Consider the following 24,577-nt stretch of genomic DNA (forward strand, 5'->3'; position numbering starts at 1 on the left):
GCAGTGCCCGGTCCGGCCTGGCTCTGCCTCCCAGTCTGCCAAGAGTATGTTATGTTTCTAGTTATCAGTTCAGCCTTCCTAAGTTACTGAATCGCATCAATAGTTTCCGTCATGGTCTAGCCTTTATGTCTCCATGTAAGAGAAATACTGTATTAATATTCATAGAATATTCCTCGCACATGCAATACATATAGAATTATGCATGCACCAGTCTTAGTGTCTATTAGCCTTTACCCTGATAACTTTTGGATTCTATCAACATGTACTCTAAACACCAGATACTAGATATGCTTGGGTACATGTCGCTCTGACACTCCAGACTTTAGTCTCCTCTTCTAGCGCAGAAGTCATAGCCCCCAGTTCTCCCTGGTAACACGTCATTGCCCGTTTGCGCGCACCACTAGGTTAGAGGTCCCAGCTGCTCAGGTAGCCCCCTCCATGTTTCCGCCCCGTTTATGACATATTCTGTTACGTTTGCATCACATGTCTATGTATACGCCCTGTACACGCCTTCTTGTTACATCATTTTACCCTTATCTTTCGCGACTGCTACGAACCACGCCTACTGCTACGCCTACTGTATTGAATGTAATGTATTTGTTTAACTATATATATATTGTGCACGGTTATTAAAAGTTACCCTTATGCTCCCAGATCCTGTCCCCGGCAGCTGCCATCCTATTCCCGTACAGGCTGTCCTGTTCCTGTCCTTTATGCCTGATTAAAGCCTGTAAACTCCAGCTACCTCGAATCTTGACTCTTATTTATTGAGCTACCTGTTTATTGATTATTCTGAAAAATAGATCCGGTAATAAATTATTTATTTACCACATAATGGCGCCCGAATAGGGACTTGCCCTTTCCCCACGCGCCGGAGAAGCCACGCAGGCCCCCTGATCCTCTGCAGCCGTGACGGAACCATACCGTGCACGTGCAGATATTTCTGCTTCAAGTATCCCTCAGGCCCACGGAGGAGACGGAGGTTGCGGTCCAGCGTCCAGACGAGGCGGTGAGGAACGCGGCGAGTCCCGAACAGAGCCCAAGCCGAGAGTCCAAGGTCCGAGGTATCCAGAGGCCCACCTGTAACTGAAGTCCGAAGTTCGTCCGTCCGTCGTCGTAGCAGTCCAGTCCAGTCCGAGGCCTTCCGTTCTTGCTGCCCGGTGAGTACCGTTGCTGGGGTAGTATCTAGACAGGGTCAATTAATATTGTCTCTGGTCCGTGGGTTTGGGTACACAGATCCAACACGAAGTGTTCACCTAGGTGGACGCGGGTCCTGACGTGTCTCTTTATGGGACCGGTAAGTTTCGTGCTGTTTTAGCAGTGCATCTAGTCATTCCAGTAAGTTCTGTTCTCGAGAAATTCATGTGTCCTGTTCTCAGTATTCCAGGTAGTATTCTGTCCGAACTGTTGTTATAAATGTTATTTCATGTGTTTTCAATGTCGTGGTATGAGTGATTCGTTTTTCAGTTATTACTGTGTTTATCGTGTATTGTATTGTGTCCAGACTCCAGCCTAAGTTATGCCTCTGTTCTCGAAGTTACGCCAGTTAAGAACTAGAAAAGGTCTGCTCGAGGAAGCAGTTCCTGTCCCGCCTAGGGACAGTCCAGGTCATTTTATGTATCATAAGCATGGCATAAGTGCCATATTATATCTAGACTTATGGGTGGAGTACACCAAGGAATTAGAAGAGAAATATAGATGGCCCGTATCAGGTACGTGGGATGCCGAGTGCATCATGCGAGTAGAAGAAGCATTATGGAAAAAGAAAGCCAGACAGTCCCAGAAAGACGCCATCGAGTTATGGCGCAAAGAATCTCATAAAAGAACCGAAAAAGAAATCAGGAAATCTGAATTAAGTAGGGAATCCTTAGAAAGAGCCCAAGAAAGGGAATTAATCGAAATAGGTGAACGAGTTAAAGCCGAACAGTCAGACAGACAGAGAAATGCCCTTATTAAGGGTATGTATCCTCTTCTTGCCGAGGGCCTGCCAAAAGCAACCCCGGAAGCACCATGTAATTTTCCGCCGCCATTGGTTCCGATTAAGCTACGTCACAAACCGACCGCAGCTGATATTTTTCTCTCGTCCTATTTGGACGACACAGTCCCAGAATATGCAAATACAGTTCCGCCTGCTCCTGTAAATAATGTAATTCCTGTCCCTCCAGCCACCGGGGCACCCGTTACAGCACCTGTTACGGTACCCCCGGTCCAGCCTACAGTACAAGTACCGGCTACATCAGTCACTCTGCCAGCCCGTACGGTACCAGTCGACGATTCTAGTTTAGGAGCCACGGGGGGGGGGGGGAAGTCCTCCTTGTACCCCGCCGCAACACAAACGTCCGTCATTTCTCGAGTTACATGAACGTGCGTTACAGCGTACGCCCAGACCCCAGTCCGTTGCAGATATCAAGCGAGCTCTCACCGAATGCCGTTATGATCCAGTCCCAGGCGATAATGATATGGTCATATATTCATTACGTGTAAGACGGGTGACCGAGTATTTGGACACCCTACCAAATATGAAAGAAGATCTAGACAGAATATATCGTTTCGTCCGTACAGGAGATGATCCAGGAAGTATAGGCGAAGCCATGTCTCAAAGGAAAGCTGAGACTCAGCTCATGCTATTAAAGTTTCTAATTAATTGTTTAATAAGGGAACAAGATTATCCAACTAAAGATCCGACCGAAATGAAAGTCCTGACAAGGTGGAGTGATCATATAGCCGAGGGAAGACACAAGACACTAGGTAGTATAGAGAGTATGTACAAGAAAATTCGTAAAGAAATAATAAGGTTACATGAGAAACGCAAAGCAGCACAAGTGTCCGAGAAAGAAGACGACTCTGCTACCGAAGAGGTAGACGACGAGAGTCCTACCAGAATAGCGTATGTAGGTAAAACTAGACTTCTCGACCGACATTCACGTCCAGAACACAAGAAAGTTTTTCCTCTTCCAGCACCAGAACAAGGTTCTCTTGAGCAAGTATTTCAAACCACCGATCACATTCTGAAATCACGAATCGGTTATAGTGAACTTAGTACCATGCATGAACAAGAACTAGCCCGATCAGCAGTCCGATGGATTACTGATTCTACCACTTTTCCAGACGAAATAGTGGCACAAATGTTTCTGAAACTGCCCCCAGCCGAGCAGCGACTGGTGGGTATGTATATGATCCAGCACCTCATTACACTGTATGAGGGACAACATTCTGATCCAGGTCCGTTACATGATGTTCTGAACGAGTTACTCCAGTATAGATGGAAAGGTTTAGGTACCGATTTAATTAGTGTCATTCTAGAACAGCGCCACAAATATAGAACGTTTCTGAATCCGCATTTTGTTCACGTCTCACCTCCAGAAAGTAAACCGTTTTACATAGATAGACAGCATCCGTTACGAGAAGTACACCCAGTTAGGACAGCGGGTGGTGAAATGCAACGAGTATTTGTTTACACCCCTATTACAAAGATGGAACTCTTAGAGATGAAGAAATTAATTCCCTGTCACGACAAAGATCCAGCAGGGTTCCATCGAGAATTAAAAGACATGCTCCGAATGGGAGAATACACGTATCCAGATATTATTAAAATGCTAAAGGTCCTGTTGCCCGCAGGGGTATATGAAAAACTCAAGGAAAAAGAATGGGAGGTGGGAGAGAAAAAGATTGATTGGACAGCTCTAGAATCTGAAGATAATATACGAGTACCAGGTACCGGTCTTGGGGACAAATGTAAAGAATTGCCCGAGTTATTGATACAAGTTCTGCCAAGGTTACTAGCCACGAAAAAGGAAGATTGGGATGCAATCTCAGCATGCAAACAGAAACAGGATGAAGACACTAGTGATTTTTATTCTAGATTTGAAAAATGTTTTATTATCAACAGTGGTTTGAAGACAGGTAGCGAATCGTACCCTCATCTTTTTGTTTCTAAACTAGTCGAGAATTCAAGTCCACAAGTTAAAAATCGAGTATTGAAAGTCGAAAGTAGTTGGCAAGCTAATACCCCGTCGCAAATGCTCCAGATGCTCCAGTATCACCAGAATAGAATCAGGGAAGAGCAAGAACACGAAAGGAGACGTATGAAAGACACAAAAATGAAAGTATTAGTTGCACAATCTGTTCCACAAGACAGTCAGAAGAGGGGTCCGAATCAAGTCAGTCATCCTGCAGCTCCCGTTAAAGGGACTTGCAATTATTGTAAACAGCCAGGTCATTTTATAAACGAGTGTGCAGTTCTGAAACACAACATAGCTACTGGTAAAACTAAAGAAAGACCACGCCCGCCTAGACAAGAACAAGTTTCACAGACTTCTCAGCCACCACAGAATGCACAACAGACAGCTCCAGCACCGCAGCCTATCGCTGCAACACAGCATGTTACACAGCAGATGTACCAGTATGCCCAGTCAGAGTATCCAGAGTATCAACAGTATTCATGAAACAGCCTAGAGAGGGAGGTAGGCTTGCCTCTCATCGAGATACCTGTAGATCAAGAGGGTCCCTATGTACACAGTCAAGTATTAGGGAAAGACAGAAAGTTTCTGATTGATACAGGGGCAAGTAGGACTACTATCAGTCATGACGAGGTTCCAGGGGCTCCGCTCTCAGGCTCTAAAAATGTTTCCCTTGGATTTTCAGGAAAGCCTATTGTTAATGAAATTTCAAAACCAGTTTCTCTAGAAGTCGGTCCATTATCCCGAACTACTGATTTGTTACTTACGAAGTCATGTCCAGAAAATTTGTTAGGCATTAAAACACTGAAAGAATTAGGTGCAGTAATTTGCTGCTCCCCAGAAGGAGTCCGATTGTTTTTGAGAGACTTTAAGGGTCACTATGTATTACGTGATTTTGATCCAAGATTACTGAATGTTCCACAGCATTTATGGGCGCAAGGTCCAACTGATGTAGGATGTATGCACATCACACCCCATCGTGTGACTCTCAAACAAGGTATAGTTTTGCCAAGAATCAGACAGTACAGATTGCCACCCGAGGCTGTAGCAGCCTTATCCAAAATTATTGACGAGCTTATCGTTCAAGGAGTGGTTGTAGAAACTGACTCCAATGTATGTAATTCTCCTATCATTCCGGTCCTGAAACGTACTGATCCAAATGCACCTCCGGTATATCGATTAGTGATTGACCTTCGAGAGCTTAACAAATGTATCATACCCCAGTATCCAGTAGTCCCAGATATTTCATCCCTATTGACAGCCATTGATTCTGAAGCTACATTTTTCACTGTTATCGACCTCAAGAACGCATTTTTCAGTGTCCCCATTCATCCAGACAGCACCTTTTCGGTTTTTGTTTAAATGGAAGGAGCTATAAATTCACACGAGCTCCTCAAGGTTTCACAGAAAGTCCTAGTATTTACAGTCAAGCACTTAAGAGACAACTAGACAATATTCACATGCCAACTGACACTGCCCTGCTCCAGTATGTCGATGATCTACTGATCACAGCCCGTTCTGAGCGTGACTGCGAGCGAGCGTCACTTACAGTTCTGTATTTCCTGGCCGAGATGGGGCACAAGGTGTCCCCTTCGAAGCTTCAGTTCTGTGTCCAGCAAGTGATCTACTTAGGCCACTTACTTTCCAAGTGGGGTAGGCAGTTGACACCAGACCGTATCCAGTTGATAGCGAGTCTTCCACAGCCCAAGACACAGAAGGAGGTACGAGCTTTTATTGGCCTCACTTCTTATTGCAGACGATGGATTCCTCAGTATGCATTTCTAGCCAAGCCACTGATACAGTTAACGACTCAGGAGGCAGCCGTATTGACTGTCCTCCCTTGGACATCTGAACATACACTTGTTTTTAATGAATTAAAGAAAGCCTTATGCCAAGCACCTGTTCTAGCTACACCGAACTATAGTAAGCCTTTTACACTTTTTGTCACAGAACGTGATGGTACTGCATTATCTGTTCTCACACAAGATCAAGCAGGACAGTACAAACCCTGTGCTTATTTCTCGAGCACATTAGATCCAGTAGCCCAGGCTCTGCCTGCGTGCCTCAAGTCAGTTGCAGCCACAGCACTAGCTATTAGACAAAGTGATTCCATAGTATTAGGACACTCCCTGACAGTACAAGTTCCACATTCCGTGGAAGTTCTTTTAAACCGAACACAGACTCAACACTTGACAATTGCACGTTTAACAGGTTATGAACTGACACTGTTCCAGCCACACATAGAAATCAGACGCTGCAACATTCTAAATCCTGCTACACTGTTACCGTCAGTTACTTCAAATCCTGCCACACATGACTGTGTGGAAGTGGTTAACACTATGACTAAGCCAAGACAAGACCTGACAGACATTGCATTACCTGATCCCGACCTGACACTTTATGTGGATGGTTCATGTATGAGAACAAGTACAGGAGAACTAGTAGCCGCGTATGCAGTGACTACTGAAACTGAAGTTATAGAAACACACCGTATTGACACCCTGTCTGCTCAAGCAGCAGAGCTAGTTGCTCTGACCCAAGCCTGCATACATGCCAAGAACCTGAAAGTAAACATATATACAGATTCACGTTACGCATTCGGAGTCGTACACGACTTCGGAGTGCTCTGGCAGGAGAGAGGTTTCATGACTTCTCATGGAACCAAGATTCAGCATGGTCTCCTCATTCAAGCTCTGTTAGATGCAATACATTTACCGACAGCTATTGCTATCATGAAGTGCAAGGCACATACGAAAGTTACTGACATCATTTCCCAAGGTAACGATCTAGCAGATCGAACAGCCAAGCTTACAGCTCAGACCCCAGACATTCCGACACAGACACTCACTCCAGATCCGACTACATGTATAACAGTTAAGGACCCTACACAGGATGTCATAGACATACAGTTACATGCTACTCCCGAAGAAATCAAGAAATGGTCCGAACAAGGAGGGGTCCAGACAGATCAGGGATGGTTGACGAAGGGAAAAGCCACATGGTTTCTCCCCGACTCTATGGTTCAAGTCATTATCAATACCGCAAATAGTCCAGCACATCTAGGAGAAAAAGCTATGTTAGACAGTATACAGAACCTTTGGTTCAACAAGCACTTACGAGCTGCAGCCAAGCAGAAAGTCCGTACTTGTATGATATGTTGCCAATTCAATCCAGGTAAAAGTGTCCCGGTGGAACAAGGTGGATTCCAACCTCCTAACCACCCTTTTGAAGTCCTCCAGATGGATTATATTCAGATGGAGCGATGTCGAGGTTTCAAGTATGTCCTCGTAGTTGTATGCGCTTTGTCCAGGTGGACAGAAGCATATCCAGTTCCAGATTACACAGCAGCGACCACTGCTAGGCAGTTGGTTCGTGAATTCTTTCCCCGCTATGGACTCCCTAGGGTCGTGTATTCTGATAACGGCCAGCCATTCTCATCTGAGCTAATGAAACATGTTTCCCTTCTGTTAGGGTACCAGTGGAAGTTCCATTGTGTGCGCCATCCTGAAGCAGCCGGTCTCGTAGAGAGACATAATCAGACCCTGAAAATTCGCATTGCCAAAGTATGCAAAGAGAAAGGTGTAGACTGGCTAGTTGCCCTGCCAGTTGCCCTATTTTATATGCGGATGGTTGCACATTCCAGATCAGGTCTGTCCCCGTATGAGGTCGTATTCGGCCGCCCCCCAAATATGTGGGGTACACCTAGACCCCGCAGTATTACAGATGTTTCCAGTAATATGCTGACAGATTACCTAGCTTCCTTGATGTCTGCCCTACACTCTTGTCGTTCACAGGTTGCCGCCGCATTTCCAGACAACACCGAGGTGAAACCGCATGAAGTAATTCCAGGCAACCTGGTGTTGGTGCGGAACTTTGATCGTTCAAGCCCGCTGGAACCCCGTTGGAAGGAGCCTCGCCTAGTCCTATTAACTACAAGGACCGCAGTGAAGTTGGAGGGCAGGAAGGGATGGGTCCACCTGTCCCACGTCAAAAAATTCAATGGACTTCGTGAAAAATATTTTGCTAAGGACTGTTCCATTACTAAAGACTGCCTAAAAAGAGACTCTGAACTTGATTCCGAACTTAAAGTTCCTCTGTTAGAGAAAACTCCGCAACAGGAGTATAAATAACTCCGGTCTAGTAAAATAAGTCAGCCAGTTTAATTGTCTAAGTCCCTCTCGGGTGAAACGGTTAGACAGGTTTCTGACATGTATGAGATAGACCCCCATAGTGAGAGAGTTAGTCAAAACTCTATAAGATGTATCGTTTTTCTAAGTTTCCTATTGTTTCTAAGTCTTATGGTTACTTGCACAAGTTATGCATTACATTTATGTTTTCCAATTTCACATGTAAACAAGTTTTCTAATGCTACAGTAGAGCACACATTTAGTGATCTGCCTCCTCACGAGTTATCCTATCGTCTTGCTATGAGAAATAACACATTTATAAGAATGTTACATTATTCACACCAGACCAGCAATGCCACTAATTGTTGGGTGTGTGGTCGACTCCCCCCTTTCCAGACACCGAAGGGAGTTCTGCCACTCTTTCCTTATCCGTTTTCACATAATGGTTCGTGTGGAGCATGGTCCACGTTAACGTCATCCTCCAATGATATGTCCCTTCTGAACAGAACATGTTTTCCAGACAAGCAAGGTCTCCCCCATAGAACAGGGTTAGATCTAGAAAATGAAGTATATGATTTGGGTAATTATTCTTCGAATTTTATGGTCCTGAATGTTCAGTCCGAGACTACTCCAGATTTGCCCGCTATTTCAGTACTACCAGTCAAAGGCGAATTATGTGTCAGAAAGAATGGTTCCGCACATGTAGGACATAGTGATTGTATTACTACTGTCGAGTATAGTGACAGTGGGAAATCTATTTTCAAAGCCTCACGTCATTCTTATTTTGTTTGTGGTCAGACCGCATATGTTCGTCTGCCCCTCGATTGGGATGGAACATGTTACATTGCCTTCCTACTGCCACCAGTTTTTCAAGCCCCATCTGATTATCACAGAAACACACATCTAGTACACGTCAGACATAGGAGGGAGATCGAGTCCCCAATTGTCGATCAAACTGAAACTACTCTAGAACAGTATCAAGACTTTAATAAAGGTTTCTTCTTCTTTATAGGACCTGTCCAGAATAGTAAGTTAATCCGTAGGTTAACCAGAACCCTTGAAGCAGTAGTGAATGAGACTACTTCTGCTCTAGGTAACTTAACCGAAGAGCAATCTGCTATGAGATTTGTCGTGCTCCAAAATCGTCTCGTTCTTGACGTCATACTGGCCGATAGAGGAGGAGCATGTAGAGTCATCGGATCTAGTTGTTGCATTTTCATTCCTAATAACGCACCGTCTGTTTATTCAGCTATAACCAGACTTCATAAAATTGCCCATCAGTTACACCAGAATCCAGGCACCTGGACATGGTCCGGTTGGCTCTGGAGTATTATATCTGCCTGGGGATGGAAAATATTATCATTCCTAGGTATTGCAGTAATGATCGTATTCAGTTGCTGCCTCTGTATACAATGTGGCCCTGCGATTTGCGGCATGTGCGCTACCTCTTGTATTCCTAGTCCTAAATCCCGTTCCAAGACAATTCGAGACGAGCAAATGATGCTATATGAAATGATAGATGGTATCATGAACATTGATGTTTCCTGATGGAAACGTAGGGCACAAGGAGGGAATGTGGAAAAGTAAATTTTGCCATGTTGTATGTGCCTACGTGTTCCCCATCTTATGTTATATGTGCATGATCGATATGCATGTATTCCCTTCTGATCGATTAAAGACGCAATTACAGTTGTGTCCATCTCTAGTATGCCAGTTTCCAGTCTTCGTGAAAGCAACGAATATTAGGCCTATGTAAAGCTACGTTGCCACGTTTTACAGTGTGCACGTTAATTTATTGAATTGTCCCCGTTTCTAGGCCTCAAAAGGGCCCGGACTCAGATTCAGCTCCTGTTTCCTGAACCCTCTCCGAGGAGCGATACAGCCCCCACCTGTATCCCTGACCCTTAGCTTACTTCTTGCCACGCAGTGCCCGGCCCGGCCTGGCTCTGCCTCCCAGTCTGCCAAGAGTATGTTATGTTTCTAGTTATCAGTTCAGCCTTCCTTCTCTGCATTCCTAAGTTACTGAATCGCATCAATAGTTTCCGTCATGGTCTAGCCTTTATGTCTCCATGTAAGAGAAATACTGTATTAATATTCATAGAATATTCCTCGCACATGCAATACATATAGAATTATGCATGCACCAGTCTTAGTGTCTATTAGCCTTTACCCTGATAACTTTTGGATTCTATCAACATGTACTCTAAACACCAGATACTAGATATGCTTGGGTACATGTCGCTCTGACACTCCAGACTTTAGTCTCCTCTTCTAGCGCAGAAGTCATAGCCCCCAGTTCTCCCTGGTAACACGTCATTGCCCGTTTGCGCGCACCACTAGGTTAGAGGTCCCAGCTGCTCAGGTAGCCCCCTCCATGTTTCCGCCCCGTTTATGACATATTCTGTTACGTTTGCATCACATGTCTATGTATCCGCCCTGTACACGCCTTCTTGTTACATCATTTTACCCTTATCTTTCGCGACTGCTACGAACCACGCCTACTGCTACGCCTACTGTATTGAATGTATTTGTTTAACTATATATATATTGTGCACGGTTATTAAAAGTTACCCTTATGCTCCCAGATCCTGTCCCCGGCAGCTGCCATCCTATTCCCGTACAGGCTGTCCTGTTCCTGTCCTTTATGCCTGATTAAAGCCTGTAAACTCCAGCTACCTCGAATCTTGACTCTTATTTATTGAGCTACCTGTTTATTGATTATTCTGAAAAATAGATCCGGTAATAAATTATTTATTTACCACAGCCTCGCCGGTCTTTCATCGTTGGCGAGAGAAAGGCTGCAAGCGAGTGGGTATGCTCTTTATTTTAGATGGGCTGATTCCATTTTCAGTGCTGCGGTCGGACTTCTACCCATTGGCTGAGGAGGACGCTTATTATCATGCGCAAGTGGCACATTGGGTGACCCGCCCGGCCAATGTGGCCCTTATGTCGCTACCACTCACGACTTTTGAGCGATGGCTCGTTGGTAAGAAAGATGACCAGAGCCTTATCTCGGAGATGTACGCCAAGATTCTACGTTGCTCCCGGAAACAGTGAACGAAGGCGCAAGATCGTTGGGAGATAGAGCTTGGGCGCCCCCTTTCGACTAAAGAGTGGGAGCAAGTGTTCTACCGAGCACATCATACGACCTCTAACACAGCAGGGACTGAATCAGCATATAAAACAGCGACGTATTGGTGTTATACTCCAGTCACGCAGTGGGATAAAGCTAAATCAAGCCTCTGTTGGAGGGGTTGTGGGATGTCTGGAAACTTGACTCACCTGCTATGGAGTTGCCCGAAATTAGAACGCTATTGGTCAACGGTGCTTGATGAGCTAGACGCAGCGTTTAAGATTACATTACCCCGGCTTCCTGAACACATCATACTTGGGCTGCCCCATCCTAAATTCTTTCCCTTACGCTCGCTTATTGGCAGGCAAATTGCGTTGGCCTTGCTGGCTGCGAGGCAAGTGCTCTTAGTGCAGTGGGGCTCCCTGGCGGTTCCTGACTTTCGGGATTGGCTTCAGCGCTTGTGGCACACCCTTGCTATGGAACTACTTTCCCTGGGTCGGGATGGGAAGGGTTCCTACCCTTTGGGCACCGTTTCTACAGCTCCTGTCCAAGGACCTCCGGGAGGTGACGTGCCCGAAGTAATCCTACAACTTATCCCTCTCGAGTCGGTAGGCGCCACTCCACGCACCTGAGAATTGAGGGTTCCGTTTCAGGGAGAAAGGCGGTCCCAGAGATCAGGTGGTGCTAGATAGGGCTGATGCGGAGTGGGGTAGGTGTGGGTGGGGATCGGGGGGGAGCGGGGAAGGGGGAGGGAGATTTCAATGTTTTTCCTTGTTTTCTTTGGACTCTTCTCTATTAAAATGGCAGGAGTTTTGTTTGCATCCGGTAGGGTGAGGGTGCAGCAGCAGATACGCGGGGTCGACCTCCGGGTTGTAGACCCAGACGCTGTGTATGATTATTGTAGGAATACGCCCTGCCGGCGAGTTGATGTAGGCAGCTGGGCTGTGTACAACGATGTTTTGTCCGCATAATACAAATGTTTGATTCTAAAATGTTTTAAAATACATAAAATACCGGCCCATTCGATGCCCATTCGATGCACGTAGACGGAACAACTTCAAGATTTAAAGTCCAGGTTGTATGACAGCAACTACGCCATTCTTTAAGAATTTCCTTCAGTACAATCCCGGCAAAATGCATTCTTATAGGGACCTTTTAAAGTTCTCCAATGACTAACTCAAAGTACTTGTTTAATCTGTAAATAGTTGTGAATCATTGCCGAGGACACAAGTTTCAGTAGCATCTTTTATTGTACAGAACCCAGGTCTTAAAAACATCCAATTTAAGTGTAAGAAGGGAAAGACTAAAGGTTGGGCAGGCTACATACACAAATATGCACAACATACACTTTTGATATTAGAACCAGGATTTGGATGAGCACATAGATCTACAGGGGTCTCCAACTTTTTCTGTACAGAGAGCTACTTATGTTCCACAAAACACATTGACAGCTACTAATATTATTAGTGTTGTATAATCTCAATATTTTTATGTATATCAAGTGAACCAAGCAAAAGCTTTCTAATTTAATAAGCTGGGCTGCACACAGGTGAGCTACTTAGAGGTAGCTGAAAAGCTACAGTAGCTCATGAGCTACTGTTGGAGACCCCCTGATATGGAACTTTACCTGAATGGGCCAGAATACCAACAAAGCCAGTGATCAAGATAAAAAGATCTCACCACAACTATGGATTCATAAAACATGGTACACTAACACTGCCAACACTGTTCTATGTGCTAGACACAGAACAGAGAGAGAAGTACATTGTCTGTCAATGAGGGCACGCTTTGTGCACCCCAAGGGACTCCAGATAGATACAGGATCGTATCCACATCATTGGACATGCCTAAGGTCTCTGTGCAGAAATTAGGTTAGTGTGACGCCAGGACCAAAATAAATTACTAGGACACTAGATACACACAATTAGGCACTCAGAGCAGGCAACACAACTGGACACCAAGCATAGGACATACCTGCCCCAACACTAGAAAATAATAATTGTAAATATATTTTAGAATCCATGTTATCCAGGAATTGTCAAGATTTGGCAATAGAGCGCAAAATCCATTTAAGGCAAAATAATTCATTATATTATTGTATAGGGCTTGATCCATGCTCGAACTTCAGGATAACCTGTGAAAATGTAAATGAGGGACATTTGGATTCTTTTCTAATGTATTTATTGTAATATCCTGTTATTCTGGTAAAATTCTGACCATGCAGGCCCTACAGTAGATAACATCAGTTTTTACAGATGAAGACAGCCAATAGTACTTGCATCACTATAATGAGATGTAACAGTTGCACTTTGACAGCCCAAAATCTATCAAAAACATTAAATCAACCAAAAATATATATTTACCTCTGAGGCAATCGCACGTTTGGAAATTTCTACTACATTATCTTTGCCTTTTCTAATATCCTCTTCATATTTCATTTTCTCATTTTCAAATTTGTTACTGGAAAATCAAAAATGACATTTTAAAAAGAACCTTCAAATCTTTAATACACTTTGCTGCATATTATACAGTTTTTGGCATAAATGGTTTGACAAATGAGGCATAACTGGTGTTTTACTATGGAAATACTTTCACCTTTTGTGTAATCTGGGTTCCAGAATTTATTTACAGCTTCTTCATTACTCTTAAAAAACAATTCGTTTTTTTTAGAGTGAATGTTAACTCCCAAGGTTGCCTTTTGGCGCAAATGAAAGATAACAAATTAGCATTATTCTACCGAACGGTACTCTCTTTATCAACCTCAGATAAATGAAAGACTTAGTGGACCACCAGGATTTGTACTTGAATCCAAGGAGGCGAACACAGATTTTTGGATAGATGCATTAGTCTACTGGATCAGAGATCCCTAATGAAACAATATCCACAATAGAGAAACCCTGTTGCCATATTTTGCTGTTCACAAATAAAATAAAAGATGTTCCATACAAAAGTGGCGCTACTGTTTTTCCGCTCATATTTCCTATCAAAGACCGTAAACCTGTTACAAAAATTGTGCATAGGCATAGCTATCAGAACCACCCTAACATTAAAAGGCACATCTCTAGTGTGTGCATCATGGAACGTATGACAAACATAGATGAGGAAATCCATATTATCGCTGTACAAATCACTGAATCTGACACTCACTCGCTCTCTGCCAAACATGTTGCCATTACTTAAGTAGAAGGGCCATGGGTAGACTCAAGAGCTTATTTACCTGAGCTTCAGAAATACAAACTGATCTTTAAACTACTGACTAACAAATAGCATGGAAGGAAGTTCAAAAACCACAAACAGAATGCCCATGATATGAAAAGAATCAGTCTTCTATACATTGCAAGTTACCGCCTTACAGATATACAAGGAGTGCAAAGACACTTCTACTTAAGCATAATTAATAGGAGAACAGATTCCTACTTCAGAGAAAGTTTAAAAATACCAGAAGGGTAAACCTGGTGCCAAGGTGAAGAATCAGGAAGACTACAAGTATTTTAAGATTCGGAACATCAGCCATCAAAGAATTCAGTTCTGAAAGACATTAAACACCTGAAAAGTCCTGAATTCTCTTGAACGTCTTCAGTGCCGGATGTTTTAGTATTGCTATACTCAAAGGCTCAAAACGAGACCCAACAGTTGTTTTTTTCTACAAAAGCAGGCACAATGTGGAACGTTCAACCCTTTTAATTTGCAATCAGAATCAAATATGATCTGTTGTAGACTCCAGCTGAAATTAGTTTTTTTAAAATAATTAAGTACCAAGAAACATCCTCATACGAATACCCTATACATATATTCATAACTCAGTGCCAGACACTAAAGCAAAATATTAAAGAGGGTGCCATTCTCTCTGAATGGTTTTATAATACATTGAAATGACCATACTGAAGAATTCTGTGAACCAAATTTGGTGTCTTTCCAGTAAACTACTTTTTCTGTAGTGCATCACAGTCTTTTAGAAATAAAACCACATTTTGAAAATGTCAAACCTTCCCATTAAATAGAACATTTAGATTTCTGTCCTTTATTTTGTCTGTGAAATAAATATAATATTTTATAATTTGTGTATTTGTCTGATGCATACTTGATTCTATATTTGTGTATATTAAACGGAAGTTCAAATCATAAAAATTGCATAGGTAGAGGACCACACCTACCGATATTGATTCAGTGTGTGCCTACATAAGTCAAAAGGCAAAGAACCATTGCTCAGGGAATCACTGCCACATAAAACGTTGTGAACAACAATGTAATAGTTTACCTGCTCTCTAGAAATTCATTTAGCAATGTTTTATACTGTTGCTCCTTCTCTTCGATGTTTCTTAGACACCTTTATATATTGAAAGAAAAGAAAAAGAAGTTGGCATGAGAACAAAATATAATGTCAAGTCAGCATTGCATTTGTCAGCATGTTGGCTATTTGTAGCAGCAGTTGTTTGCCTTTTTGTTTATGTGTGCAAGGAATACAATATGTGACTCATGGAGTTCTAACCATTACAAGGGATTCCCAGATCTATATACTAACCAATCACCATTAATACAGTTAATAAACATGAAATCCATAAAACCAAATGTGTATGACATGGGTACTTACCTTCAGTTGTAGAAGGTACTGTATAAAATGTGCATTTCGGTAGCGAGATGTGGCTCTGTACAACTGTTTTATTCCTGCCTGATTTGTTGGTAGAAGGGGCTGGTGTGCATGGTGAGCATGAGTCAAAAGGGCATGATTTTGGGGTGTACTATGTGAAACCTTTGAATATTGCTGGCAAAGTGTCAGGTGGTGCTTATTGCACTAATTATAAACCATTTTTTTCATTTATATTTTGAGAAAATAAAAGCCATAAACTTTTTGTATTCAAATCATACATAATTCAACAGAAAAGACAATCTTCCTAACCTTGGATAATAAAATAGGATTCTCGCCATGAGTTATTCTGCGCAAGCCTTTCAAGCTGGAACATTATGAATGTGATGTGTGAATGTGTACGAATGGGATGTGATGACTGTATGTGAGGTTAACTCACGTGTGATTATGGAAGGGGATAATCTTAAATATGACAACTTGTATGTTTAATATTGCATAATTAGGCCTTTTTTTGCAAATTTTAGGAAAACTGTCTTTTCTGTTGAATTACGTATGATTTGCATTGTATATAAGAACTCAAGAAGTTTATAGTTTTTAAATTCTCAAAAATATAAATAAAAAAATGGTTTATAATTAGTGCAATAAAATTATAAAAGAAGATTAAAAACAAAAATTAAATATATGAACTAATGAACTGATGTTGTACTTAGTCATATCTAGAAGAAAGGGACAGCCCTATATTTCAAGCCACTGAGAAAATAATTGCTGGTTGAGTGGGAGGTTCTTTACATATATTTACAATGGAGATTGGGCCTGTCTTCCAGCCCGACCTCACGGCCAGGTTGTATCTAGATATATCTGGTTTGATATATGTGCCTTTACGACCCCTACTTGGTAGTTGCTTATGCTGTGTTGTGACTGTCATGTGACTGGTTCAATCCACCGAGTAAATGAAGAAGCAGCAGTGTTCCTTCTGTCCGGCAAGACCGCTGCGGCAGAGTAATCCATCCTTTTGTTGGTGTGCTAGGTGATATCTGCAGGACGCAGACAGGTTACTTATGATCTGTTATCTGGTTGCTTGCTGTGCCGCCTGTTGTCTAGTTGGTCCGTATTCCAGTTGACCAACATCCCTGCGCTGCCTCTCCCCCCGTGTGAAGAGTGGCATAGGGGAGCACAAGCACACACATCTTAACAGTCAGAGGGGGGAGTGAGAACTGCAGTGGTCAAACCAGGAGGGTACGGGGGCTGCAGACTGCACCAATACCTAGCGTGGCCGCCTCCCCAGTCGCCACCCCCTGACAGGGCCCTGTTATGTTTCTATCTTAGTAAGTGATATATTAGATTTTAGAAGTGATGTATTAGAATTTAGAATGTGCTCAGACATGCATTCTGTATGAGGTCTTGGTTCCAGTCAGTGCTGTTGAGCTGCTGGATGTTACACACCTGGTTCCTGTGTGTTGGGAATAAAGAAGATATTCTACTAAATCAGTTTCCTGTGGATTTAAACAATTGTATTGGCGACAAGCTGGCAGATTTACCCTTATTCAACTTTCATATTCGTGGTGAGCTTCGCATAATGGATTATTTTTTTTTCTTCGTGCTTAACATCTAAATTTTAAGGATCGTTACTGGAATTTTTTTTTTTAAGTTGGATGTTTGTGAAATGTATCAGCGCGAGATAGTTAGTCAGCACTCTTGTTGGTTTCAGCGTGGGACAGTAGTCCGCTGGTTTCCAGAGTGCCGTTACTAACTAATTCCCACCTGCATCTTTTGAAAGAGAAGCGTATCCTTGGAGACGGATCGTGCGTCTTCTTTACTCCAGACTGTGCGCGTAACATCGATCCTTCTGAAAGCGCGTACGCAACGTCACGTGAGCGTCAATCACGCCGAGGTCACGTTGCGTGACCCTAAGAGGAAGCCATTTTGTATCAAGTACATTGTTTAGCTTTACCTTGGCAACACAGCATCGTGCGAGTATCCGCGATCGCATCAGTTTACGAGGTGGATTTCAAGTTAAGGGAAACACAGGATAATTACGAGGCTGGTTAAAGTACTAAGGATACACAGGAAACAGGTGGGAATATTCTATTTATTTTATTGGGAATTTATTGGTGAAACAATTTTTACATTTCTCAATACAGTACATTTTCATTACAAGAGATGGCTCAACAAAATTTTACTCTTAACCCACCACATAGTTTTTGGGTAAGTAGTTGTGAACCCACTATGAAGTGGTCAGAATGGAAGGAATATTTTGATAACTACATTGCTGCTATTGATGAAAATAAAAAAAATGTCTGCAGAGAATCCTTTTACTGTCCTTGGGTCCAATGGGATTGAATACCTATAATAGAATCCCCAAAAGCGTGGTCAGTGGAGATGAAAATGTATTCACAGCAGCTTTAAAGGATTTAGATAAATATTTCACTCCTAAAATAGTTATGCATAGTAACAATAACACTATTCAAGAGCGTTTGTGGAACGAACTGAAGTTACCTGACAAAGAGGGGTCTTGTGTTTGTAAAATTGCTCAAAGAGCACAATAAATATGAACACAGTAAAAAGAATGAACCAAAAGGGAAAACCGGTACCTCTGAATGGAGATGCTTTTTTGTATTTCCAAACATGGAACAGGAACAGGAATAGTGAAATGAACAGCCGATGCGTGTTTCGACCTAGTGACCCATCGGCTGAAGGCTTTTTCAAGGCAGGGCTTCATTAGTAATGTTTGTGATACTATAAGGCAATAAATATACAGTCTCTGCGGTCCTTCGGTCAATGGGCCACTAGGGCAAAACACAGGTCGGCTGTCCATTTCACTATTCTTTTTCCATGTTTGGAAATATAAATAAGTATTAAGCATTTGAAAAGAGTTCAAAGAACATTTGAAATGTATTCCGCACTAACTATGACAAATCGAGAGGGCACAATCCTTCATCTCTCTCTTTACTTGAAAAGGTAACTGTTTGGCTGGACCATGCTGGTCCCCTTGACTGGCTCTCTGCCGGCGTTGGTCACCCAAAGTAACTGCATAACAATTTGCAAAAGGTTCCCTTGAAAATGTTTCTAAGTGTCAAATTTCCAAATGCTTGATCGCAGATAAGTGAAAAGTCCTAATTTATAGTTTCTTGTAAATTCCACCCTCCAGTGGCTCTTTTTCATTTTGGTGTCCATAAATTCATAAAAGTATACTCTATTTTAATTAGTGTTGGATTTATAGAGTGCTGTTTCTTTTGTCCTCAATTGTTTTGCTGCTATTTAAATGCTTTACACTTGTTCCTTTCTAAAAGCCTGACTGCTCAGAGCCATGGCTCCGCAAGGTGGTGCTAAGGTTTAAAAAACAAAACCTGGCTGGTCCTAAAGGGGTAGGTAGCATATAATACAGTTACAGTGAGATCACACAACCACACCAAGTAATCACTCCATTCCCTCACACATTCTGAAAATGATATCTATATACAGCATCTAAAAAGATGCTCCCTCAATAATCTCCTAATTGGCTGCTCCTGCACAGCTGCAGTCTCAAGTAACTCATCATGGAATTTTGCAAGACAAAGACAAAAAAATAGGGTCGAATTAATCAGCATTCTCCTCCTTTTTCCATCCCTTTGGAATGGCTTCTTACATCTGAGAATGCTGCCCTCTATAAACCTTCAGGAGACGACACTAGACACATTTTTGCAATCCACGCTCCTCTCCGTTTTACCAGCTCATGTCAGAAAATTCCAACATGTGGTCTAGTTTATTAGAAGTAAAATTGCATTTTACATTTTGCATATTTGTAATCTTTTAGTATCAAATCTATTATAAATTATCTTCTTTGTTCTCATGTTAATTCTTCCAGGGTGCACAATGCATTTTTTAAAAGTCCACTCATGGTCATATAACCTGCTCCGGGCAGCTCCCACACCTTCAGTAAATCGCTTAGCTTCCCCCATCGTTAGGTCTGTGCTATAAATGTCACCAAAATATTTTTTCCATTTCTATTTCAAAATCTATGATTGGTGACAGCTGGAATTTATGGTAGGGTTTTCTCAACTCATGATATCTACTCTTCTGGTGGGCCTCAACTCATCTTCGTGTGGATATCAATGTTTGATTCACAATCATGTACCTCCCAATAAGGTCCTCATAATGAGTTGTGGTATACCCCTGAGAGCATTACCTCAAAGGGAGCGGGGATGTCAAAAAGAATTAGGGGAATACCTTTGCAGGCCGATACAACTAGCCCCATGTCTCCTGACTCAATTTCCAGTTCTGTAAGATTGGGACCAGGTTCAGTGGGTGTGGAAACCTGACTCCTGCAGAAGCATAAAGCCCCGCTATGTTGTGTCCTGCCCTGTCCCATCCAGCGGAAAATAGATTAGTATTTCCAGGGCATGTTGTTATTCCCCATTGCAGGGAATGAACTGATAACTGCCAGATGTTAGTACAGGAATACCTGCTGGAATCAGATATTCTGGTCCTTCTGTTGGCCCTGCATTAAATTCGAACTGTTTCTGGACGAGTACTGGATTTTCACAAAGCAAGTAGATGCCATCTTGGCAAACACACTTCTGGCCCTACCTTACTTTTAACTCGGAAATGGTGCAATTTGAGAATATAATGGATTTACAGGGGACAATGGTTGTAGAACAGTCATCTCAGGTTCAGTGGGTGTGGAAACCTGAGTCCTGCAGAAGCTTAGAGCCCCACTATGTTGTGTCCTGCTTTGTCCCCCAAGCGGAAAAGAGATTAATATTTCCAGGGTGTGTAGTTATTCCCCATTGCAGGGAATGAACTGATAACTGCCAGATGTTAGTACAGGAATACCTTCTGGAATAAGATATTCTGGTCCTTCTGTTGGCCCTGCATTAAATTCAGACTGTTTCTGGACAAGTAGTGAGTGGATTTTCACAAAGCAAGTAGATGCCATCTTGGCAAACACACTTCTGGCCCTACCTTACTTTTAACTCTGAAATGGTGCAATTTGAGAATATGATGGATTTACAGGGGACAATGGTTGTAGAACAGTCGTCTCATGTGTCGAGTACAATATAAAACAGAAGATTTGGCAATTTGTACATGGATGAGGAGGTGCAAGTGACCAAAGGAGTCGCGTCAGGACTTTATGATGTGAGCTGGTTACAGAATTATGGCAATAAAAAGGGAGTGTATAGTGGAAAAGGTAATATTTAAAGGATCAGGTGGGTCAGATAGGGTGACTACTTATCAAGAGGTGTTTAAGCAAACACGGAAATCTCAGTAAAAAAACCTGTATTACTCAAGCCAGATCCCTCCAGTAAACATCATGAGGTTTCAAAGTATCACTGTGTTACTATATCACAGCTCTCACAACAGTACTGGATCAGTCCCAGCACAAAGGCTAACATTTAAATGCTTGTGTACTGTGACACAGGGGACAGATAAATAGGATTTGCCTAGCAACATTAATACTTGTGTTGCTGCATGGGATACAATTTTATCATGAGATACAGGTGATTGTCTGTCAATGGTTGTCTAGAAGCATCTCCTCCTCCATCTGAGCCTCTCCACATAATGAAAAGCTCATCAGGAGCACACTGATGTGTTGCCCACACAGAAATGAAAAGGAAGCCTCTCATACATTTAGGTGGAATAGAACTCCTAAGTGGAGTATGTGCAGCATCCTCCTATTTCAGAATCTTCAAATGTATGAAAAGGTGATTGGGAGTGGGGGAAATGGGGTTAGCATCCTAGAAAAAACAATGGAGTATTTTGACTTGATAATATACAGGTCACACCAGCCTGTATTTCAAACTGTGGCTGAATATCTCCAGAAAATCCTGTGGAGCACATTCAAGTAAGGAATCTGAGTCTGACTCAGGTACCAAGTAGCTTGCATAAAATGTGATTGTTTGTAGGCCCCTTTTTATGTGCTTTAAGGCACCTTTGCTATAATTAACATATTTCAAAAAGGTGCCTGAATATGATCAGGCTAGTAACTGGCTTCAGCTAAGTTAGTAACCATTGTACCTGGTAGGAAGTCTGTTTTAGTAACAAAATCAAACCAAGTCCAAGCGTAATGGGAATGCAATACTTCAGTGTTTTTTCCTTGAAAAACTGTTTCTTTCTTCAGGAGTGGCTCTAAGCATATTCATACAATACAATGCAAAAAGCAACATTTTATCTTAAACAACAGACATGTTTTGAGGTAACCATCTTCTTCAAGGCGCAATGTTGCTTGCATTTTACTTGCTTTTTATAGACAGGCTTTTTTCAGTGTCAAGCGTTTATGGATTCAGCATTTAATAATGGACCACTAATCCGTTAGCTAAGGTAGAAGCAGGGAATGGAGGCCGAGACACATCTGTTCTCTTACAGAGGAACTGAAGACGAAGGCCTAGGTTAGGAAGGTATGAGGAAAGAGTTCAAAGCAGAAGTCACGGTTGATAAGCAAAAGAGGGTTTTCGACAAGGAAACACAAACACCTTTAGATCCCAATTATATTCTTACCACTTTTATTATCCTATAAAGGTCTAATTTCTGGTCGGCTTCCCGAATAGATTACCCCCTCAAAAAAGGTCCAGTTTCATCAGTTCTACAGGTCCAGGATCAAGCTGTTGTGCAAGTGGCTCAGATGAAAGGAGGCAAATAGAGGCACAGAATTGTTTCTCCTCTCACCAAGGTGCTTACAGATGGTGCTCAGCATGTGAAGGCTAAGAGGAAGGTCATAAGATGTGGGTGGAGGAGGGCTGTCAGTAAGAAAAAACACAAAAATACCTGTGTATGCTAAACATTCTGGGAAACAAAAATTCTGGCACATACTCGAAAGTCACTATACACCAATTGGTGTGGGCCTGCTGATCCACCTACATTGAGCCACTGAATCATATTTTGCAAATCGGCCTCTGCAGCTAAAGGGTAATTTTCAATCTGGTGTCGCTGAAGGATAACATACTTTTCTAGAGATATTATTAAGAATATAATTCTGTGGGAAGGAGTATCAGAGATAATATATGTCCTCAGGATACCAATCTATTGAAAGAAAATGACTACTTACAATTCATTGTTGTCCGACAGCACTTTATTATTATTTTTTATTCCTTTAAATCTTTGCTGGTGTTCTTTCTTCTCTTCTTGCCATTTTTTCACTTCACTTTCCAAATCTTGATACAACCAATCAAGTTCTGCCTTTGAAATCTACAATACAAAAGTGTATTTTTTTAATTTGGATATATTTCGAGCACTATTGCCATAAACATACAGCATAACGTGTAAGTGCTTAAGTCTCTCAAAAATTCAGATTGAGTGCAAAATACCTTTTTTCGAAATAATTTTCAAAGACATCAATCAGTTAAACATTCATATATGATTTTAAGTGATTATATTTGTCAGGCAATGCATATATTTGTGTGGCCACCCCCAAGGTTTTGGAATGATGCTGATGGTTTTTCAACTCAGAGTACACTAAGGTCAGCTAACCAGACCTCAGTTCCAGCGTCCTGACCTTAAGATGTGTGTGTTTGATTGACTTTGTAGGAGGGTCATCCTTTTTGCCCTGATCAGACCCATTTTTTGACTGATGCTGGTGGTTACTGACTCTGAAAGTGTCATGGGCTCTGCTAACCATGCCCATTGCTCTATCCTCTAAAGGTATGGAGTAATTGGTATAATTTTAATTGGCAAAGACAAACTACCTGTAAGTTTCTAATATATCGTAGAGCATTTAGGTTTAGAGACCCCAGTAGACTGAATGCACTCGAGTGTACACTGTTGTGGTGTGTTGTTCCATTTTAAAACCAGGCCTTCCTTACAGGCTTGGTTTTTAAATAAAATTGAGTCCAAATTTAACTTTGGAATTAAAAGAACTTCCAAAGTCCAAAAATATGTATTATTACATATACATCACCCCTAAGGTCTGCCCAAATTGCCCCAAGGGTAGGGCGCAATTTTATATAAAGGTGCGGCAACATAAAATATGTTTTATAAGCCCTGGTAGGGAAAAACAGTCAAAGTCATTCTTCCCTATTATAGTGCTGCTAGCCCCGTAGCCTAACATGGGAAGGCTTTATTCAATTTAATAAAGTCTAACTTTCGATTGAAGCTAGCCAGGGATATAAATAAAAGTATCAAAATAATGGTTACAATAAATCCAACAACTTGCCATGGTCGGATTTATTATAACTATTACAGGAAAGTATCTTTAACACTTACTATCCTGAAGTTACCTAAAGCAGCCCTGTAGTAGCCTCCACTGATTGGTCAGCCTTTCTCAGTCTGAGCCAAGCTGCAAACTGAGTAGGTGTAAAGAGGCCTGGGGCTGCAACAATTAAGCCATTCGGTGGGAGGTTATCTGCTTCTTGGAGACGCCAGGGGGAGGAAGGGGGCTGGGTTGATAGGCTGGACTTAAAAAGGCAAGAGAATAAATGTCACAGGACCCAGGCCAGCCCCCACTTCCTTGATTTGGCAGCCAGATGGGATCCTCCCTAAATAGATTAGGAGAGGGGCTGGAACGGGAGTGTAGTCCAATGTTAGTGACACCTCTGGGTTGGAATACACAGACACACATTCTAAGGAGAGAGGTTCGCAGTTTTGATTTTTGGGAAAACAATGCATTCTGAGTCAGAAATATGATGCAGCGCTTTAAAATGAAGGGGTCATTTCAGAGGGAGGTAACTTTAGCCCTATTGGCTGAGGTGCCCTCCTCTTGTCAGCCAAGAATTGAGAAAAAATATGGGAGGGCAGCAGGAGCTCCTCAGATCCCTGCCTAGAACATCAGGACTGCCCTGTTGGACCGTACCACAGATGGCTTGCACTCAGAAGGACTGCACCGCCTGCACTCTCAGGGCTCCAAAATGGAAGGACTGTGCCT

At 42.3% G+C, this 24,577-nt stretch overlaps 1 protein-coding gene across 3 annotated transcripts in view; it reads right to left on the bottom strand.

Annotated features, from left to right (window-relative positions):
* Positions 1-24,577, bottom strand: part of LOC144772494 (E3 ubiquitin-protein ligase TTC3-like) — a 1,119,388-nt gene that overhangs the window by 194,540 nt on the left and 900,271 nt on the right. For all 3 annotated transcript variants that reach the window (XM_078656860.1, XM_078656861.1, XM_078656859.1), the window contains exons 36-38: positions 22,766-22,905; positions 15,418-15,486; positions 13,523-13,619 (exon numbers count right to left, since the gene is read on the bottom strand). In XM_078656860.1, coding sequence (XP_078512986.1) covers positions 13,523-13,619; positions 15,418-15,486; positions 22,766-22,905 — 306 coding nt within the window. The remainder of the gene's footprint in view (positions 1-13,522; positions 13,620-15,417; positions 15,487-22,765; positions 22,906-24,577) is intronic.

This window comes from Lissotriton helveticus, chromosome 8, assembly GCF_964261635.1.
Source record: "Lissotriton helveticus chromosome 8, aLisHel1.1, whole genome shotgun sequence".
Lineage (NCBI taxonomy): Eukaryota > Metazoa > Chordata > Amphibia > Caudata > Salamandridae > Lissotriton > Lissotriton helveticus.